Source organism: Aethalodelphis obliquidens, unplaced genomic scaffold (assembly GCF_003676395.1).
Source record: "Aethalodelphis obliquidens isolate GAN/ISIS:26980383/991018 unplaced genomic scaffold, ASM367639v1 scaffold55, whole genome shotgun sequence".
Taxonomy (NCBI): domain Eukaryota; kingdom Metazoa; phylum Chordata; class Mammalia; order Artiodactyla; family Delphinidae; genus Aethalodelphis; species Aethalodelphis obliquidens.
The window spans coordinates 6,645,203-6,666,373 of record NW_020837999.1 but is presented as its reverse complement, the minus strand read 5'-3'; the positions used below and the strand labels follow the sequence as shown (position 1 = coordinate 6,666,373).

The following is a 21,171-nucleotide window of genomic DNA, read 5'->3' as shown; positions in this document are numbered from 1 at the left end:
GAGGTGCGTGGGCTCTTTGTTGCGGCGCGTGGGCTCTCTAGTTGTGGTGCACGGACTCCAGAGCGCGTGGGCTCTGTAGTTGTGGCGCGCGGACTCCAGAGTGCACATGTGGGCTTTGTAGTTGTGGCGTGCTGGCTTAGTTGCCCCACGGCATGTGGGATCTTAGTTTCTGGACCAGGGATCGAACCCACGTCCCCTGCAGTGGAAGGCGGATTCTTAACCACTGGAGTACCAGGGAAGTCCCCACATTTGTTACAGTTGATGAACCTACATTGACATAATTTTCCAAAGTCCATAGTTTACCTTAGGCTTCACTCTTGGTGTTGTACATTCTATGGGTTTGGACAAATATATAATGACATGTATCCACCAGTAGGATATCATACAGAGTACTTTCACTGTTTGAAAATTCCTGCCTTCTGCCTGATCATCTGTCCCTCCCTGCAACCGCTGGCAACCACTGATCTTTTTACTGTCTCCATAGTTTTGCCTTTTCCAGTAAATTATATAGTTAGAATCATGTAATAAATAGCCCTTTCAGATTGGCTTCTTTTACTTAATAATAGGCATTTAAGGTTCCTACATGTCTTTTTCTGGCTTGATAGCTCATTTCTTTTTAGTGCTGAATAATATGCTATTGTCTGGGTGTACCACAGTTTATTTTTCCATTTGCCTATGGAAGGACATTCTGATTGCATCCAAGTTTTGGCGATTATGAATAAAGCTTCTGTAAACATCTGTGTGCGGGGTTTTGTGTAGACGTAAGTTTTTAACTCATTTGAATAAACACCAAGGAGTGTAATTGCTAGATCCTATAGTATGGGTATATTTAGTTTTGTAAGAAACTGCCAAATTGTCAAAAGAATCCTCCTTTGATCATATCATAACTATCCCTCTTTCTTTTTACTGGGCCTTTTTTCCTTCATAGAACTTTCCATTGACTTGATATTATATATTTATTTGCTTATTTGTTTATTGTCTGTCTTTCTCACTAGAATATAAGTTCCATGGGGGCAGGTTATTGGTATTTTTTCCTGCTACAGCTTCTGTCTGATAGTACTGTCTAGAGCAGTATTGGTCCATAGCAGGTTTTTAGTAAACATTTGCTGAATGAACAAATAAATGAACCAGGTCTGGGAAATTAGGTTGAATGTGTCTTGAACCTATACTATTCTCTGAAGACTGATTTAATCTTTTCCAAACCCTTTCTGATTTGCCTCATTCTCTGAAGTTTAGAATGTGAGAAAAGTTCTAAGCACCAAAATAATAGCAATATAAATTTACAAGGTTTTGGTAAAAATGCTTTGACTTTTTCAGGAAAGCGTTTTGTAGGTATATTGTTTGTATGATATCTCTTAACAGTAAAACGCATTTTGATATTTGTATCTATTGAGTTTCAAAGTGCCAAACATACCTTAACAAAGACTTAGTGTTTTGATTTGCCTCTCTATTCCTAGTAGGTCCCCCTCAGTTCTACAATTTGAGATCCTGAGGTGGTCTTGAGGTTTTGGATCAAATTAGGGCTTAGGATTTGTACAGGGAAAGTCAGAGAAATATTTGCTCCTAAGTCCCACAAACTCCTTTTACCTCTTAAATTCCATTGTTAAGTTTATCTTTGGAACCACTCTGACCTTTTTTAGGGTAAGAGAAGTCTTTGTTGAACGATGAATGACCTGGACTTGGATAAACTTACAGGTGCTGCTTTAAATAGAAATGAACTCTCCAGAGATGGTCTGTGCTATTTTTTACTGGCATTCCTCTTGCCATAACAGAACAAGACTAGCATTTAGGGATGCGTGACATCGATTTTACCAGGCAGTGTATACTTGGCTTTGAAAGTAAATGAATTCGATCATAGGACACAAAAATGAAGTAATTGTCAAAAGAAGTTGAAGAATTTGTGTGTTTGTGTATAGCAAAAATATGAAGATAACTGTTTTCTTGCTTTATTAGTACCAGTTTATTTTTGTGATTTTAAGATAGTTATTTTGTATGTTATTGGCATAGTAAAAGTGTTTGCCTTTGTTCTTTGATAGTTAATATTTTATCTCATTTTTCATCACTGTTCTGCAGAATCATAGACCAATCCAACAACATGGAGATAGCATCTTTTCCAATTTATAAGGTGTTATTCTGTGCACGTGGACATGATGGGACAGTAGAGAGCAATTGCTTTGCATTTACAGAGAGTTCCCATGGCTCAGAAGAATTCCAGATACATGTTTTCTCCTGTGAAATTAAAGAGGCAGTAAGTATAATATGTTGTAGCAATTCGCTATTGAGATGAATTAGGGTAATATTTTCAACTCTAATTTCACTGTCATATAATTTAGTATGTATGACCGTATACCATATTACATGAATTTGGAGTATCTTTCTGAAGAGAAAGTTAATATTTATAATGGCTTAGAGTCGCATATGGAAAGCTAAATCTGATAACTCTGTGCACTAAAGTGGTTCTCTCAGTTTAACATATGTAACAGAAAAATCCCCCTTGATAAACTTTCCTCCCACCCCACCATGGTAGTAATTGCTCAGACTTAGAAAGGAAGAATATTTTTGCCCCTCTTTTATTGTTTTGCCTAAGTTGGTTGGTCTATGTGACTTCAAAAAATGTCTGTAACAACACCTGTTTCTCTGCTGGGCCTTTCACTTAGATACTGCAGTAAGATTGTTTCATAGATGTCTGTGATTTTCACTGGTGATCATTTATTACGTGCATTCATTCAGAGGCTGGCTTTTGCTCTATAGAACTGGTATTAATTATAAATACAAATGCTCCCATACAGCAGGGTTGTCAACTTGTAGTCCTTTGAAGATGCCAGTGAGTTCCTCTTACCAATTATTAAATGGTAGTTTATTCTTAGAATCAAATGGCTGTTACATACATGGAGAAATTGCCTTCTTTTCTGTATCTATTGATTTCTCCCCAAATTAAAAATAATTTGCACTTTTAGAACTTTAGTACTTATACAACCATTTCAAAGGCATTATTAAATGGATTTGGATGGGCAAGGTCTCAGGTGTGTTTGCTTTTGGAAATATAAATTGTCAGCAGAAAATGCTGAAAGTAGCAGTTGTTCTATTTTCTCTTTACTATGAAACATAGATAAACCATTATATTAACAGGAGTTCTGAGAGTTTATTTCTGGCCACAACATGGGAACTCATAGAAATGTAGATTTCTGTGTGTCTGATACTAAGCGTGAGGGGTATGTCAGTTGTTATTATGCCCTGGTGATTAATTTTTTTACACTAAAATGAACATGTACAGACATAGAAGTTCTCTGTCAGAACCATGCCTGTGTAAGAAGTTCAAATTTGTTTCTTTTTGTTTGTTTTTTATATAGTTCTGAATCTATTTCATCCCAATGTGTGTATGTATGTATACCTACACACACATACATAACACCTATACATATACGTATACTGACTACTTGGCCAAGTGTGTGATAGGTAGAGTGAATGAGTACAAGTATGCGTGGCACGTAGGAGGCAGTGGATATAAATATGTTGAAAGAATGTGTGTGTGTGTTTGTAAATTGGGGGGTCTATTTCTGATCCTTACAACTCCACTGCAGAGGTGGGGAAGCAGATGGTAGAGACCTGGCATTTCATGTTGGCAACCGTCATTTAGCATACCTGTGTGGATTCTGGATAACTGGTGCTCAACAGTAAGAAAGAGAACTTTGAAGAATTGGAGAACCTGCTGCTTGGAGAGGCAGAAACACTGCTGTAGAAGGAAATTGAAAGGCACCTGGTTGCAAGCATTTTTCATAACTGTGATGGTATGAAACTCTCTTTTTGGATTATAGCATCTACTTGTTTATGGGGGGGGATATTTGTCATTTTTGAGAGCTTTAACAGTGTGTAAGCAGTGGATAAAACTGGGGGGGAATTCTTGGCCTGACCATTTTGGATATAGTATTAAATAGGATTAATTGTATTTCTGGAGAGGATATTTGGTACATTGTAGGTTGTGATAAAGTGACATCCATTTATTATTTAATTTTTTTGAGTAAATTTTTCAAAGTGTTACATTCTGGGACATTGGTGGTAAAATTCATTGTTTGAAGGAGAAATAAATGACAGTTTTCATTGAACTTTATTATGAGAGATCATTTCTATAACAACCCGGTATAAATATAGGGCTTATGCCTGGCACTGCGCTAAGCATTTACTTGATACTCATGACATTTCCATAACATAGATGGTATTTATTTAGACTAGTGACCTTATGCTCCTCTTTGCCTGGAGCAGTCCTAGTTTATGCCTGTTGTCCAAGTATATTATTAAAGCACTTCATTTTATTCTCAAAAGTGCTCTGGTTTGGCTGACAAATTTTATGGTTACCCTTTCCTTATCCAAAGGCTGAGAGAACAGATGATGAAGCTGGTTTCCTAAGGATGTTTATGACTCTGAAGACCCATTTAATTTTCAGTCACAGCTTTTCTGTTGCTTTTTTATAAAAAGTAAATATAGATTTTTACCTTTCAATTATGCTTTATAAAGGCATTTCTCAGTCATATAGCTTGCATTCCAGCAACCTTTGGGTTTTACTCATGCCTTTTATAGAATGTCTGACATCTTCCTCTCTCCCCTCAAAAAATAATTACTTGTCTTTTTGTTGCATTTACTGGTTGTCTAGTTATCTGGTTCCTGGAAGTTTCTTGTTATGTGGTGAAGGGACAACATTAGTCCTTAGTATTTGGGTCCCTCTTAATGGACACAGACAATTGGCAAAGATAGCTCAGGAACAGATGACTGACATTCTTATTGCTTAAATATGTACCATGCAGCAGTGGCATTAATTTGTTTTCCATTGTTTGCAGAGTCCCTGGATGAGATTTGAAGAAGTTTGTCAGTTAAAGGCAAGAAGACATCTTCTCAAGAGGGAGTAGCAGCATGGCTGCCACTACCAGTTATCACTTTGATGTGCTCTTATTTCACCATAATATGCCACAAGCAGCAGACACCAACAGTGGTAGAGGGGAAGCCCAGTGAGGGTGATGGCTTTGTTGGACCTGTGACACAAGGATTAGGGGTTCCCACAGAAGGGTTAGGACACATTTGACTTATTGCCTTGGCTGTTCTTCTGTGGGACTCTGCTGGAGTGGATCTCAATTATCTATGGCAAAAGAGTTGGGGAATCCAGCCAGAAGTATCTTGATGCTGATGATCTTTGTACAGGGAGAATGATGTGCTAGAGTTCTGCTGAAGAATTACAGACAGAGCAGAGTATCAGAAAGCACAGTGCAAAAAGCCAGAGAGGCATCTATTCTTGTTGCATCTTTATGAATATATTACACAAAACTGCTTTTAAAGATAATTAGTTGACTCTCTTTAAGAATTTATTTCTACTACTCCGTGTAACCATTTTCTTCAAAACAGATTTTGCTGTTTGTTTGTATGTTATGACATACTTACCATTATTATCAATTCTCAGTGTTGTGTTTTAGAAGCAGGTTTTTATCAGCTGGTGTTAACAGGCATTCAGAGGTATTTCATAATACCAAGGGTATCATTAGGAACATCTTTACTCTTAATGCATTGTTTTTTCTTAGGGTTGCTGGTACACTACTATATAAAAGAAAACGTAATTCCTTGTATGAGAAAATATTATTGCTAAACATATATGTATTGAGATGGTATTTTAGCAAAATGCCTTATTTTGGAAATTAATTTAGAAGTTATATTGTTTTTCTCAAATAAATTGATTTTTGTAATTAAAAAAGTTCTTATATGATTGCCTCTTGTTTTAGCTCCTTTCAATTAGTAATATATTTGAGCAAGTTGTTTTTAAAATTTTAACACATATTTTTCTGGGTATCTTTTATAGGATAACTTTTCTACATTTACTTTTTTGGGTGAACATTTTCTTGATAAATGTTTTTAAAAGAGTTGCTCCTTTTTCACCAATATTAGTGAAAAGGCTTTATCTTAGAAGAATTTGCTATGTTATTTTATTTTTTATTTATTTTTTAATATTTTATTTATTTATTTATTTGGCTGGGTCGGGTCTTAGTTGTGGCACATGGGATCTTTTTTTTTTTTTTTTTTAATGTGGGGGTCACTTCCCAGATACTTTATTTTTTATTTTTTTACATCTTTATTGGAGTATAATTGCTTTACAATGGTGTGTTAGTTTCTGCTTTATAACAAAGTGAATCAGTTATACATATACATATGTCCCCATATCTCTTCCCTCTTGCGTCTCCCTCCCTCCCACCCTCCCTATCCCACCCCTCCAGGCGATCACAAAGCACTGAGCTGATCTCCCTGTGCTATGCGGCTGCTTCCCACTAGCTATCTACCTTACGTTTGGTAGTGTATATATGTCCATGCCTCTCTCGTGCTTTGTCACAGCTTACCCTTCCCCCTCCCCATATCCTCAAGTCCATTCTCTAGTAGGTCTGTGTCTTTATTCCTGTCTTACCCCTAGGTTCTTCGTGACATTTTTTTTTTCTTAAATTCCATATATATGTGTTAGCATACGGTATTTGTCTTTCTCTTTCTGACTTACTTCGCTCTGTATGACAGACTCTAGGTCTATCCACCTCATTACAAATAGCTCAATTTCATTTCTTTTTATGGCTGAGTAATATTCCATTGTATATATGTGCCACATCTTCTTTATCCATTCATCCGATGATGGACACTTAGGTTGTTTCCATCTCCGGGCTATTGTAAATAGAGCTGCAATAGACATTTTGGTACATGACTGTTTTTGAATTATGGTTTTCTCAGGGTATATGCCCAGTAGTGGGATTGCTGGGTCATATGGTAGTTCTATTTGTAGTTTTTTAAGGAACCTCCATACTGTTCTCCACAGTGGCTGTATCAATTTACATTCCCACCAACAGGCGGCACATGGGATCTTTTGTTGTGGTGTGCGGGCTGTTTGTTGTGGCGTGCGGGCTTCTCTCTAGTTGCGACACGCAGGCTCAGTAGTTGCGGCATGCAGGCTGTCTAGTTGTGGTGCAGGCTCTAGAGTGCACAGGCTTAGTTGCCCCTCTGCATGTGGGATCTTAGTTCCCTGACCAGGGGTCAAACCTGCGTCCCCTGCATTGGAAGGTGGATTCTTAACCACTGGACCACCAGGGAAGTCCCCCTGTACTACTTATTTTAAGTAAACATTTCATTTAATAGCATTTCTTGGACTGTTAATGTGTAATAATTGAGAATTTGGAATATACTGAAATACAAAAGAAAATAAAAGTTACTCAGAATTCCATCAGAATTAAGATTTTGGTTTGTCTCCTTTCCACATATCTACACGTGTCCTCCTGCCCACCTCTTCAAAAAAAAAACAGCAACTCCAAGAGATAGTTTTGTGTTTAACTAATGCTTTCTGTAGGTAGGTACTGCCTCTGGGGAAAAATTGTACTGTATTATTTGTCAATAAACCTTTTGACTTCTGCAAAGAAAATGCCTGTTCTAGATTATTGTGTGTGCGTGTGTGTTTGTATTTAATATTGTGACGTGTATAGAAATGTTTTCCATGGTATTATGTTTTAAATTTTTTCATGATGAAATTGGTTACCCAATTTGTTCCCATAACTATAGACATTGATAATCATCGTTTTTGAAGCTACTCTACCTTACCAATTCTTGGATCATCATTCCAGCTTATTCACAGACTCTAGAAGTCACAAATGATTTTAACCTTGTTGTTGGAAATAGCAGCTTCTAAGACTGGTCAGGATTAAATGCAGTTTGATTGCTGTTAAGGTACTGTTGTGTCCTTCCTCCAAGAAGAGAGAAAGGTGTAGGCTGATTTCCCCCCCATCATTCTCTACCACTCTGGCTCGGCCCCATATGCTTAGCCTTTTTCAAAAGACATTCCTGAGCCTTGCCCATCTCCTTTAGAATTCGCCAAGTTCTTTGACTTTTTTTTTGGTGTGGCATGATGTGTAGGCTTGTGGACAGCTCTGATACAAAGAAAATGAAATAGAAGAATATAGGAGAGAAGAAAAAATAATAAATAGGGTTGGGGTTTAACTTTACTAATGTATCAAAAACTAAGTACAGGTATTCTGTTTTCACATATAATGTTTTCTTAAAAATATGCTTAAAAATGTTTTCTTAAATACACATAAAATGTAAATAAGAGACGTCACATTTTATTTGGAGTTAGGAAGTAGGCAGTACTCAAAGTACTGAAAATAGTTTAAAGTCCCTGTTTACACTTTACCTTGTAGGCATAATCTTCAGTGACTTATTTCTAGCATGTTCTTTGATTCTGTTTTCCTCTATAACATTTAAATTATTGAGCTAAGTCCAATAAGGGTCCAGTTGAGGCTGAACATATCTGTTTTTGCCTTACCTAATGATTCCTCCCATTCACCCCAAGCACATTCAACTTACATGTGCTGAAATGAAAGCTCCATGTACACAGCTGTATCCCTCTCTCCTAGAATAATACTTAGTACACAGAAGGCACTCAAAAAGTATTGGTTGAATGAATGAGTGAACTTATAATTGTCTTAATTGTATAAGATTTGAGGTCTACAGTTATTATTAATATGAATCCTTTGCTGCTTTGTTGTTACTCATTTATATAAAATTATAATGAGATAACTTTAACATATTAAAAAATTTTATGAATGCAGTGATACAAATATGATGCTATTGATTGAAGTTGAACTTTAGGCTGGCAGGCAGCATTCTTATACAGTTAACCTGTGTAAGTCAGTTAATTTAGAAAACTATTGATTTGGCACTGAAAAGGCAGTTTAGGGTAATCATTGATTACTGGATGTAAGTGTGGCCATTGGAAGTTTGAGGACCATTGAATGTGTTAGATAGAGTATGTATGTGTGAGAAAAGGTAGAATGTATGAATATAATAAAAATAGAATATTGAGGAAAGACCCCCATACTTGAAGAAATTCTACTGTTAATGAAGTGCTCTTATTTCAGGCAAATTATAAAATATTATAATCCTAGATTAATACAAAGAATAATTAGAATTCACTTTATCTAAAGTGAAGGATTTAATATTCAGAGAAGTTTCTTTACTAGTACCTCCCAGTGTGAGATTTTGAAAATATGAACTTTGTTCAGACCCTTCTTATTTCATCTTGTTTTTATTTGTTCAACCCATGAGGGGCCTGAGAGATTTGGAAGTTCTTTTGTGTTTGAAGCAGACAAGTTTGAGATGGTATGATGCTTCTTTTGGAACCAAGGAAGATAATACCGTCTGGAAGAGTGTGGGATGTAGAGTACTCCTCCACTTTAGGGGAGGAGTAAAAGCCATCCATATATATACACACATACATATATTTATGTATGTGTGTGTATATAAAGTCACCAGGGTGGCTTAATACTAATAAATTAGATAAGAACATTTCAGGATTCATTCATTCATTCTACGACACATTTATACAACAACAACACTGAGTAACAATACTGGAAGCTCTTTAAATCATGCTACCATGTTTTCTTTTTGCAAAAAACAGTATTCTATGCCTCAGGATCTAGCCCACTGAAGCTGAGAGAAGTGAAAAGAGAAATTGACACCTTGGGCTAAAACCTTGTTTGTGTGTGTTCATTGGGAAGGTTTAGATGCCAGTATCATTCTAGTAATTATCTTAGGCTTCATTCATTGCAATATATTATCTTAGGGGTCATAGAAACATCTATACATACATACAGCTTCTTTTGTGACTTTAAATTAAATGTCTTTATTTTGATGTTTAAATGCCAGATTGAAAGAAGCAAACTACAGTTAACCCTTGAACAGTGCGCTGGGGCTGGGGGGTGGCATGTCGTAGGGGCGCTGACCCTCTGTGCAGTCAAAAATTCATGTATAATTTATAGTTGGCCTTCCATATGAGCGGTTCCTCCTTATCCACTCTTCCGCATCTACCACTTCAACCAACCATGGCTTGTATACTACTGTAGTATTTACTGTTGAAAAAAATCTGCATATAAGGGGACCCATGCAGTTCAAACCCATGTTGTTTAGGGGTCAACTGTATGTGTATATATGCTTATACTATGTATATATACACACTGTATATTACAAACTCTGTGTGTGTGTGTGTATATGCTTAGACTATATCTACTTTATCTGCTAAAGAGCATTGTGACCATGGGAAATTATAGATTCAAGAATTAGGAAAGAATTTTATCAAAATGCAATTAAATCTTTGTCTAATATTGTTTCCATTTTTATTCTTTTAGGTAAGCAGAATTTTGTATAGTTTCTCTACAGCTTTCAAACGGTCTTCTAGACAAGTATCTGATGTTAAAGACTCAGTTATTCCTACCCCTGACAGTGATGTATTTACCTTCAGTGTCTCCTTGGAGGTAAAAGAAGATGATGGAAAAGGAAACTTTAGGTGAGGTTGTTTGGAAAGATTAAAAATTGGTATTGTGTCTGAAATATAATATTGGCTAATTTAAAGTTTCCAGAATATGCAATGTTGGTATAAAGCTTTAGGATGATAAAGAAATATTTCACTGGTGAATGCATGGTTCACTTTTGTCATGCTTTTCAGATATTTTATGTAAATTATTTTCTTAATATTTTAAAATACTGATATTTACTGTAGAAAATTTAGTAAAATAATAAAATTGGAATAAAAAGCTATGGTTTTGTCAGCCACAATCACTTTTAATATTTGATTTCTAGGGTGTATTTTTATACAGTTGTGTATATATATATATATATATAGTTTTTTTAACTTCATGATATAAGAATTTTTCAATTAAAATATTCTTAAAATCATTTTTAATGGTTACCAGTAGTATATTGTATGGTTTGACCATCATTTAATTAACCATTTCCTTCTGCTGTGTATTTGGAATGTTCTTCTTTAGTTCAAAAATAGGCAGATAATAGGAAACAGTTATACTCTTTAATGATCAGTTATGGGCCTTTACTTTGCCTTTGTTTCTAACCATAATTGTTAGGTAGGTATTTTACCTGTTTTTTACAGATACAGAAATTGAGTCTTAGGTCAAATAAGTTGCTAAAGGTATTTTTCCTTTTCAGATAAGGCAACCTATATTTTAGACACTAAACTGTTTTTGTTTTGTTTCTTTTAGACACTTACTGTTTTAATGAACTAATTCTTGAGAATTGTCAGTCTGGCCTAGGCTAGAATTTAACTTGCCCTGATCTGTACCTCTTTGTTCATCTTTTATTTATATTTACTTGGATTTGTCACAGTCATCTCAAACTCTAGATGTTTAAAAGTAAGCTCTTCTTCTCAATTTTTGCCTTGGGTTTCACTGTGTTAAAGGCATTCATGCAACCAGCTAAACCAGAAATGTGACAGTCTTAAAAGTAATTAAATAAACCATGTTCCTAAATGTGTTAAAATTTAAAAACTAAAATTTGAAATGATGTCATTTAAAAAGTTTTGTTTTTAATCTCGTTAGGGATAAATTATAAGGCTCTTGTAAACCCAGTTTAAAAATTAATAACAACTCTGTTTTGCTGACTGGAAAGTTTGTAGTTACTCTGTGGCAAGATGAGAGTTAGGATATCTTAAGAATAAGGGTGTTGTTGCTTAAATAGTTTGTTGGCTCATTCTAACCTTGAAAGAGAGATCTTTTTTATTGTTTTTAATTATTGTTAATTCCTCTTCTTTTTGCATATTTCAGTCCTGTGCCTAAGGATAGAGATAAATTTTATTTCAAATTAAAACAAGGAATAGAGAAGAAGGTTGTGATTACAGTGCAGCAACTTTCTAACAAAGAATTAGCTATTGAAAGGTAAGCAGCTTGCTCCTAAATGCTACCAAAACTTGTATTGACATTGTTACTGTGTTTCAAGAGACATACTATTGAATCTCAGCTGTATTACTTACTGTGGCTTTTCACCATGCTTCAGTTTCCCCATTTAAAAATGAGAATGAGAAACCTAATGCTTTCCCCACTTAAATAAGTTAGATATAACTGGTTCATTGAAAATGTCAATTGATGGGGGAAATAAACATGAAATGGCTTTGTTTTATCAGTAATAACTGCTTCTACCCTATTTGGGCTTTTTCCGTATCTCCCTTATTTACATATAGGACAAATACCTTAACTTCTCATTCATTTTGATTATTAAAAAGTCCATTAAGTTACTGAGATATCAGAATTTTTAAGAGATACATCTTTAAAATATATAAACACACACACACATATATACACACACGTGTGTCTGCATGCGTTTATATATTTATGTCTATATTTTAATTTTTCTGTTAGCAGTAGACATAGCAATATTTTAATCTTTTTATTTAGAGGTAATTTCAAACTTACAGAAGACTTAAAAAAAAGAAAAAAAAACCTAGTACAGAGAATACCTGCATGCTCTTTACTCAGAATCACTTATTAATAACATTTTACCCCATTTGCTTTGCACCCACTTTCTCAATCTCTCTCTCTCTCTCTGTGTCTCAGTCTTTCTCTCCCTCCCTCCACCCCGGCACACACGCGCACACACGTGCTTGTTTTTCTAAACAATTTAAGAGTAAGTTACATACATCATGGTGTTTTATCCCTATCTACTTCCTTAGGAAATGTATATTTCCTAAAAATAGGGATACGAATCTCTCTTATTTAACCACATTATTTGTGTCAACCTCAGTAAACTTAGCTTTCATACAATACTTTTTATCTAACCTACTATTTGTCTCTAATTTTGTCAGTTAACCCAATACCATCCTTTCCCCCCATCCAATTTAGGATTTACATTAGGGTCAGATATTGCATTTAGCTGCCATATGTCTTTAGGTTTCTTTAATTTGGAAAGATTTCCACAGTCTTTCTCTCTCTTTTAAAACATGGACTTTTTTAAAAAAAATAAATTTATTTATCTATTATTTTTGGCTGCATTGGATCTTTGTTGCTGCATGCGGGCTTTATCTAGTTGTGGTGAGCAGGGACTACTCTCTGTTGTGGTGTGCAGGATTCTCATTGCGGTGGCTTCTCTAGTTGTGGAGCACGGGCTCTAGGTGCGCAGGCTTCAGTAATTGTGGCTTGTGGGCTCTAGAGTGCAGGCTTAGTAGTTGTGGTGCACGGGCTTAGTTTCTCCGCAGCATGTGGGGTCTTCCCAGACCACAGATCAAACCTGTGTCCCCTGCATTGGCAGGCAGGTTCTTTAACTACTGTGCCACCAGGAAGTCCCATCAAAATGGACATTTTTCAAGAATACATCCCTTTCCCTCTTTTTATTTTTCTTATTTCTTTTTTTATTTTTTATACTATATTTATTTTTATTTATTTTTTGCATCTTTATTGGAGTATAATTGCTTTATAATGTTGTGTTAGTTTCTGCTGTACAACAAAGTGAATCAGCTATATATATATATATATATATATATATACATCCCCATATCCCCTTCCTCTTGAGCCTGCCTCCCATCCTCCCTATCCCACCCCTCTAGGTTGTCACAAAGCGTGGAGCCGATCTCCCCGTGCTATGCAGCAGCTTCCCACTAGCCATCCATTTTACATTTGGTAGTGTATATATGTCAATGCTACTCTCTCCCTTAGTCCCAGCTTCCCCTTCCCCCGCTGTGTCCTCAAGTCTGTCCTATACATCTGCATCTTTATTCCTGCCCTGCCACTAGGTTCATCAGTACCATTTTCATAGATTCCAGATATATGCGTTATTATACGGTATTTGTTTTTTTGACTTACTTCACTCTTATGACAGTCTCTAGGTCCATCCACGTCTCTACAAATGACCCAATTTCGTTCCTTTTAATGGTTGAGTAATATTCCATTGTATATATGTGCCACATCTTCTTTATCCATTCATCTGTCAATAGACATTTAGGTTGCTTCCATGTCCTGGCTGTTGTAAATAGTGCTGCAATGAACATTCTGGTACATGACTCTTTTTGAATTATGCTTTTCTCAGGGTATATGCCCAGTAGTGGGATTGCTGGGTCATATAGTAGTTCTAGTTTTAGTTTAAGGAAACTCCATGCTGTTCTCCATAGTGGCTATATCAATTTACATTCCCACCAACAGTGTAGGAGGGTTCTCTTTTCTCCATACCCTCTCCAGCATTTATTGTTTGTAGATTTTTTGATGATGACCATTCTGACCAGTGTGAGGTGATACCTCATTTTGGTTTTGACTTGCATTTCTCTAATGATTAGTGATGTTGAGCATCTTTTCATGTGTTTGTTGGCAATGTGTAAGTCTTCTTTGGAGAAATGTCTGTTTAGGTCTTCCGTCCATTTTCGGATTGGGTTGTTTATTTTTTTGAAATTGAGCTGCATGAGCTGCTTGTGGATTTTGGAGATTAATCCTTTGTCAGCCGCTTCATTTGCAAATATTTTCTCCCATTCTGAGGGTTGTCTTTTCGTCTTGTTTATGGTTTCCTTTGCTGTGCAAAAGCTTTTAAGTTTCATTAGGTCCCATTTGTTTATTTTTGTTTTTATTTCTATTACTCTAGGAGGTGGATCAAAGAAGATCTTGCTATGATTTATGTCAAAGAGTGTTCTTCCTATGTTTTCCTCTAAGAGTTATATAGTATCCGGTCTTACATTTAGGTCTCTAATCCATTTTGAGTTTATTTTTGTGTATGGTGTTAGGGAGTGTTCTAATTTCATTCTTTTGCATGTAGCTGTCCAGTTTTCCTGGCACCACTTATTGAAGAGGCTGTCTTTTCTCCATTGTATATTCTTGCCTCCTTTGTCAAAGATAATGTGACCAGAGTTGCATGGGTTTATCTCTGGCCTTTCTATCCTGTTCCATTGATCTGTGTTTCTGTTTTTGTGCCAGAACCGTACTGTCTTGATTACTGTAGCTGTGTAGTATAGTCTGAAGTCTGGGAGCCTTAATTTTGAGCATTAATTTTGTATCCTGCTACTTTACAAAATTCATTGATTAGCTCTGGTAGTTTTCTGGCGTCATCTTTAGGATTTTCTGTGTATAGTATCATGTCATCTGCAAACAGTGAGAGTTTTATTTCTTCTTTTCTAACTTGGATTCCTTTTATTTCTTTTTCTTCTCTGATTGCTGTGGCTAAAAATTCCAAAACTATTTTGAATAATAGTGGTGAGAGTGGACAACCTTGTCTTGTTCCTGATCTTAGAGGAAATGGTTTCAGTTTTTCAGCATTGAGAATGATGTTCGCTGTGGGTTTGTCATATATGGCTTTTATTATGTCATGTAGGTTCCCTCTGTGCCCACTTTCTATAGGGTTTTTATCATAAATGTGTGTTGAATTTTGTTGAAAGCTTTTTCTACATCTATTGAGATTATCATATGGTTTTTACCCTTCAGTTTGTTAATATTGTGTATCACATTGATTGATTTGTGTATATTGAAGAGTCCTTGCATTCCTGGGATAAACCCCAGTTGATCATGGTGTATGATCCTTTTAGTGTGCTGTTGGATTCTGTTTGCTAGTATTTTGTTGAGGATTTTTGCATCTACGTTCATCATAGATATTGGCCTGTAGTTTTCTTTTTGTGTGACATCTTTGTCTGGTTTTGGTATCAAGGTGATGGTGGCCTCATAGAAAGAGTTTGGGAGTGTTCCTCCCTCTGCTATATTTTGGAAGAGTTTGCGAAGGATAGGTGTTAGCTCTTCTCTAAATGCTTGGTAGAATTTGCCTGTGAAGTGATCTGGTCCTGGACTTTTGTTTGTTGGAAGATTTTTAATTACAGTTTCAGTTTCAGTGCTTGTGATTGGTGTGTTTGTATTTTCTTTTTCTTCCTGGTTCAGTCTCAGAAGGTTTTACTTTTCTAAGAATTTGTCCATTTCTTCCAGGTTGTCCATTTTATTGGCATATAGTAGCTTGTAGTAGTCTGTCATGATCCTTTGTATTTCTGAGGTGTCAGTTGTTACTTCTTTTTCATTTCTAATTCTGTTGATTTGAGTCGTCTTTTTTTTTCCTGATGAGTCTGGCTAATGGCTTATCAATTTTGTTTATTTTTTCAAAGAACCAGCTTTTAGTTTTATTGATCTTTGCTGTTGTTTCTGTTATTTATTTTTTCATTTATTTCTGGTCTGATCTTTATGATTTCTTTCCTTCTGCTAACTTTGGGGTTTTTTGTTCTTCTTTCTCTAATTGGTTTAGGTGTAAGGTTAGGTTGTTTACTTGAGGTGTTTCTTGTTTCTTGAGGTAGGATTGTATTGCTGTAAACTTCCCTCTTAAAACTGCTTTTGCTGCATCCCATATGTTTTGCGTCATCGTGTTTTCATTGTCATTTGTTTCTAGGTATTTTTTGATTTCCTCTTTGATTTCTTCAGTGATCTCTTGGTTGTTTAACAGCATATTGTTTAACCTCCATGTGTTTGTATTTTTTTACACTTTTTTTCCTGTAATTGATATCTAGTCTCATAGTGTTATGGTTGGAAAAGATGCTTGATATGATTTCAGTTTTCTTAAATTTACCAAGGCTTGATTTGTGACCCAAGATGCGATCTGTCCTGGAGAATGTTACATGTGCACTTGAGAAGAAAGTGTATTCTGCTTTTTTTAAAAAAATTAATTTATTTATTTATTTTTTGGCTGCATTGGGTCTTTGTTGCTGTGCGTGGGCTTTTGTAGTTGTGGCGAGCAGTGGCTACTCTTCCTTGTGGGGCATGGTTTTCTCATTGTGGTGGCTTCTCCTTGTTGTTGAGCACGGGCTCTAGGCTTGCGGGCTTCAGTAGTTGTGGCAAGTGGGCTGTAGAATGCAGGCCCAGTAGTTGCAGTGCATGGGTTTAGTTGCTCCGCAGCATGTGGGATCTTCCCAGACCAGGGCTTGAACCCATGTCTCCTGCACTGGCAGGTAGATTCTTAACCAGTGTGCCACCAGGGAAGTCCTATTCTGTTGTTTTTGGATGGAATGTCCTATAAATATCAATTAAGTCTATCTGGTCTAATATGTCATTTAAAGCTTGTGTTTTCTTATTTATTTTCTGCTTGGGTGATCTATCCATTGGTGTAAGTGGGGTGTTAAAGTCCCCTACTATTATTGTGTTACTGTTGATTTCCCCTCTTATAGCATTTGTCTTATGTATTGAGGTGCTCCTATGTTGGGTGCATAGATATTTACAGTTGTTATATCTTCTTCTTCGATTGATCCCTCGATCGTTATGTTGTGTCCTTCTTTGTCTCTTGTAATAGTCTTTATTTTAAAGGCTATTTTGTTTGATATGAATATTGCTACTCCAGATTTGTTTTGATTTCCATTTTTATGGACTATCTTTTTCCATCCCCTCACTTTCAGTCTGTATGTGTCCCTAGGTCTGAAGTGGGTCTCTTGTAGACAGCATATGTATAGGTCTTGTTTTTGTATCCATTCAGCCAGTCTGTGTCTTTTGGTTGGAGCATTTAATCCATTTACATTTAAAGTAATTATTGATATGTATGTTCCTATTACCATTTTCTTAATTGTTTTGGGTTTATTTCTGTAGGTTTTTCCCTTCGCTTGTGTTCCCTGCCTAGAGAAGTTCCTTTAGCATTTGTTGTAAAGCTGGTTTGCTGGTGCTGAATTCTCTTAACTTTTACTTGTATGTAAACCTTTGATTTCTCTGTCAAATCTGAATGAGATCCCTGCTGGGTAGAGTAATCTTGGTTGTAGGTTTTTCCCTTTCATCACTTTAAATATATCTTGCCCCTCCCTTCTGGGCTGTAGAACTTCTGCTTAAAGATCCGCTGTTTACCTTATGGGGATTCCCTTGTATGTTATTTGTTGCTTTTCCCTTGCTGCTTTTAATATTTTTTCTTTGTGTTTAATTTTTGTTAGTTTGATTAATATGTGTCTTGGCGTGTTTCTCCTTGGGTTTATCCTGTATGGTACTCTCTGCACTTCCACGACTTGATTGACTATTTCCTTTCCCATGTTGGAGAAGTTTTTGACTATAATCTCTTCAAATATTTCCTCAGACCCTTTCTTTTTTTCTTCTTCTTCTGGGACCCCTATAATTCAAATGTTGGTGTGCTTAATGTTGTCCCAGAGGTCTCTAAGACTGTCCTCCATTATTTTCATTCCTTTTCTTTACTCTGCTTTGCGGCAGTTATTTCCACCATTCTATCTTCCTGCTCACTTATCTGTTCTTCAGCGTCAGTTGTTCTGCTATTGATTCCTTTTGGCGTATTTTTAATTTCAGTTATTGTATTGTCCATTACTGTTTGTTTGCTCTTTAGTTCTTCTAGGTCCTTGTTAACATTTCCTGTATTTTCTCTATTTTATTTCTGAGATTTTGTGTCATCTTTACTGTCATTACTCTGAATTCTTTTTCAGGTAGTTTGCCTATTTCCTCTTCATTTATTCAGTCTTGTGTGTTTTTATCTTGCTCCTTTGCCTGAAAGATATTTCTCTGTCTTCTCATTTTGTCTCATTTACAGTATTTGAGGTTTCCTTTCCCTAGGCTGCAGGGTCATAGTTCCTCTTGCTTCTGTTAGCTCTGCTCCCAGTGGTGAGGCTGGTCCAGTGGCTTGCGTAGGCTTCGTGTTGGGAGGGACTTGTGCCTGCGTTCTGGTGGGTGGAGTTGAGTCTTCCCCCTGTTGAACAGGGCCGTGTCAGGTGGTGTGTTTTGGGGTGTCTGTGAGCTTAGTATGACTTTAGGTAGTCTGTGTACTGATGGGTGTGTTTGTGTTCCTGTCTTTGTTGTTTTATGTGAGACATCCAGTGCTAGAGGCTGCTGGCAGTTCAGTGGAGCCGGGTCTTAGATTCAGATAGAGGCCTCTGTGAGAGGTCTTGGTGGTTAATCTTCCCTGCAGCCAGGAATTCTCTAGTGGTCCAGTGTCCTGGACTTGGTGCTCCCACCTCAGAGTCTGAGGCCCAAGTTCCAGTCAAGGAACCAAGCCCCCACAAGTTGTTCGTACCAGTTATGCAGGGATCTTTACAGTCCTTTCCGGTGTCCAAGGTCTTCTGCTAGTGTTCAGCCAGTGTTCTATGAGAGTTGTTGCATCTATAAATATATTCCTGATGCATCCGTGGAGAGAGATGAACTCCACGTCCTCCTACTCCTCCTTTCCCCGCATCCGTGGAGAGAGATGAACTCCATGTCCTCCTACTCCTCCTTTCCCCTCTTTTTAATATAACATTGCTCAGTTTGGGTTTATCTAATATTTCCTCATGATTAAATTCAGATAGTTTATTTGCATAGGTGATGTTCTCTCCTTCACAGTGTATCACATTTGGAGGTGCTTGATAACCCTCTGTCCCTTTCTGGTGATGTTAAATTTGATTACCAGTCAAGATGTCTGGTTTCTCCATTGTAATTCCTTTTTCCCCCCGCCTCCCTTGCAGCTAGTAAGCAGTTTGTGGGGAGACCCATGAAAATATCTTGCTTCTCATCAAAATTTCCTCCTTGGTTTAGCTTTCATTCATAATTCTTGTCTGATCCAGTCTTGGATTAACTTAAATATAGAAACCTTGGTGAATATAGGTGAAATAGTCAGATACCTAATTATGTTTTCTTTGTTAACTTAGATAAACATTTATGCATACATTTAAAATATATTATACATAATAACTTAGAAATGTTGCTTTTTTCCCCCTCATGTTCATAAGACAAATTTATTCAGACTCTCCACAATAATCTTCGACATTAGTGTCTTCATCATCACTTAAGCTACTTTTTGAATAATTTTAAGGCATTTTTCCAGAGCACATTATCTCAAGTTGTTTGAGTTAAAGCACTTTTTGAATCAGTATATATCATTATCATTAGAAATTCTACCTAAGCCAGAATTTTACCTACCATTTGTATACCATTAAGATAGCTAAAAAAATTCATTCCATATATAACCACTTAACATATTGCTTTTATTTTAATATAATTAATGTCGATGATAATATTTAACAACTATGGGTTCATATGCTCAGCAGTAATTACCAAATCTGTTAAGTGTTTTTGCCTCCTTTTTCACACATTCTGTCAGATGACCTCTAAACATCCAAACTAAAATTAACTTGAGATTGCTTCAGGCTAATGGGTCTTCCCCAAAGAATACTTTGTTCAACGTAGCAGACAGAATTTCCTGTGATATGGGGTATTTTTTAAATACTTCGATTTATCTTTGTTTTTTCAAAAAAGAAACTCTTGCCTTTTATTGGATTATATGTGGTACTTAATGTGTTTAAATCACAAAATGTATGTAGTGGAATTTAAGGTAATCCAGTAGGTGGCAGTCTTGTCATGAGAATTCTTAACTTCTGTTTTTTTTTTTTTTTTTTTTAAAGCATTGCTGCTGACAAAGTTCATTTATAGTATAAAGATATCGGTGTGAAAGTAAATCCTTCAAATTACATAATTTTGGCTTACTTTATGAGAAAATGATTTTAAAAAACAACTTCCCATTATGTGAAATTTCCAACATACACACAAGTAGAAAGAATAATATATTGAACGGCAGTGTACCCATCAGCCATTCTGAATGCTAATTTTCAGTATTTTGGTTTTTAAAAATATTAGTTTTTATCATGAAAAAATCTATTTCTCTGTGCATTCAAGGGTTCAAGCATTCCTCATGTGTAGATATTTGACAAATTATACTGTGATTATTGGTCTCAACCCCTTTGAAGGCAAGTACTGTGTCATTTATCTCAGAATCTCCAATATCTAGCCCTGTGCTAGGAACCAGAGCTTTGTAGTTACTTAGTCCTTACTTAGCACTTTCTCTGTGCTGAGCACTGTTCTAGGTGCTACTTATGAGGTATAGGTACTATTATCTTCATTGTACAGTCAGGGAAACTGAGGCACAGAGAGGTTAGATAGCTTTCTCAAGGTTATACAATTAAATACCAAGTCTATCTGGTCTAGAATAAATATTCTTACTCTCTACTTCGTTTTAAAAACTTGTTGAGTAAATGAATAAAAAGTATATAGAAATTTTATAAAGTTAAGAGTATTGACTACATTCACTGTAATGTGCAGAGAGTAATAGAACATTGCACCTAATAGAATCCTAACCTGTTTAGAGGGTATGTGAAAAATGCTCTCACATTTTGAAAATTTCTAATGTTCTTTTGCTTTTCTCAGTCACCTGTGTTAGATTTTACAAGTTAAGCTTTATTTAGGAACTGTACATAAGAAAGAAAATAATATTAACATTTTTGTGTGATGGCCATTGTAAAATTTGATTGTCATAACAACATGTGAGGAAAACATTTTAATTATTACCCTATTTTTTTTTTGCAGAAGATGAGACAGAGGCTTAATGAGATTAAGTAACTTGGTCATTTGGCCAGGAACTGATAGAGCCAGGGTT

General features: G+C 36.0%; 1 protein-coding gene across 7 annotated transcripts in view; it reads left to right on the top strand.

Annotated features, from left to right (window-relative positions):
• The window catches only part of RABGAP1L (RAB GTPase activating protein 1 like), a 682,268-nt gene that overhangs the window by 74,932 nt on the left and 586,165 nt on the right, over positions 1-21,171 (top strand). For all 7 annotated transcript variants that reach the window (XM_027086258.1, XM_027086259.1, XM_027086257.1 and 4 more), the window contains 3 exons: positions 2,074-2,248; positions 10,188-10,345; positions 11,616-11,726. In XM_027086258.1, the coding sequence (XP_026942059.1) occupies positions 2,074-2,248; positions 10,188-10,345; positions 11,616-11,726 (444 nt within the window). The remainder of the gene's footprint in view (positions 1-2,073; positions 2,249-10,187; positions 10,346-11,615; positions 11,727-21,171) is intronic.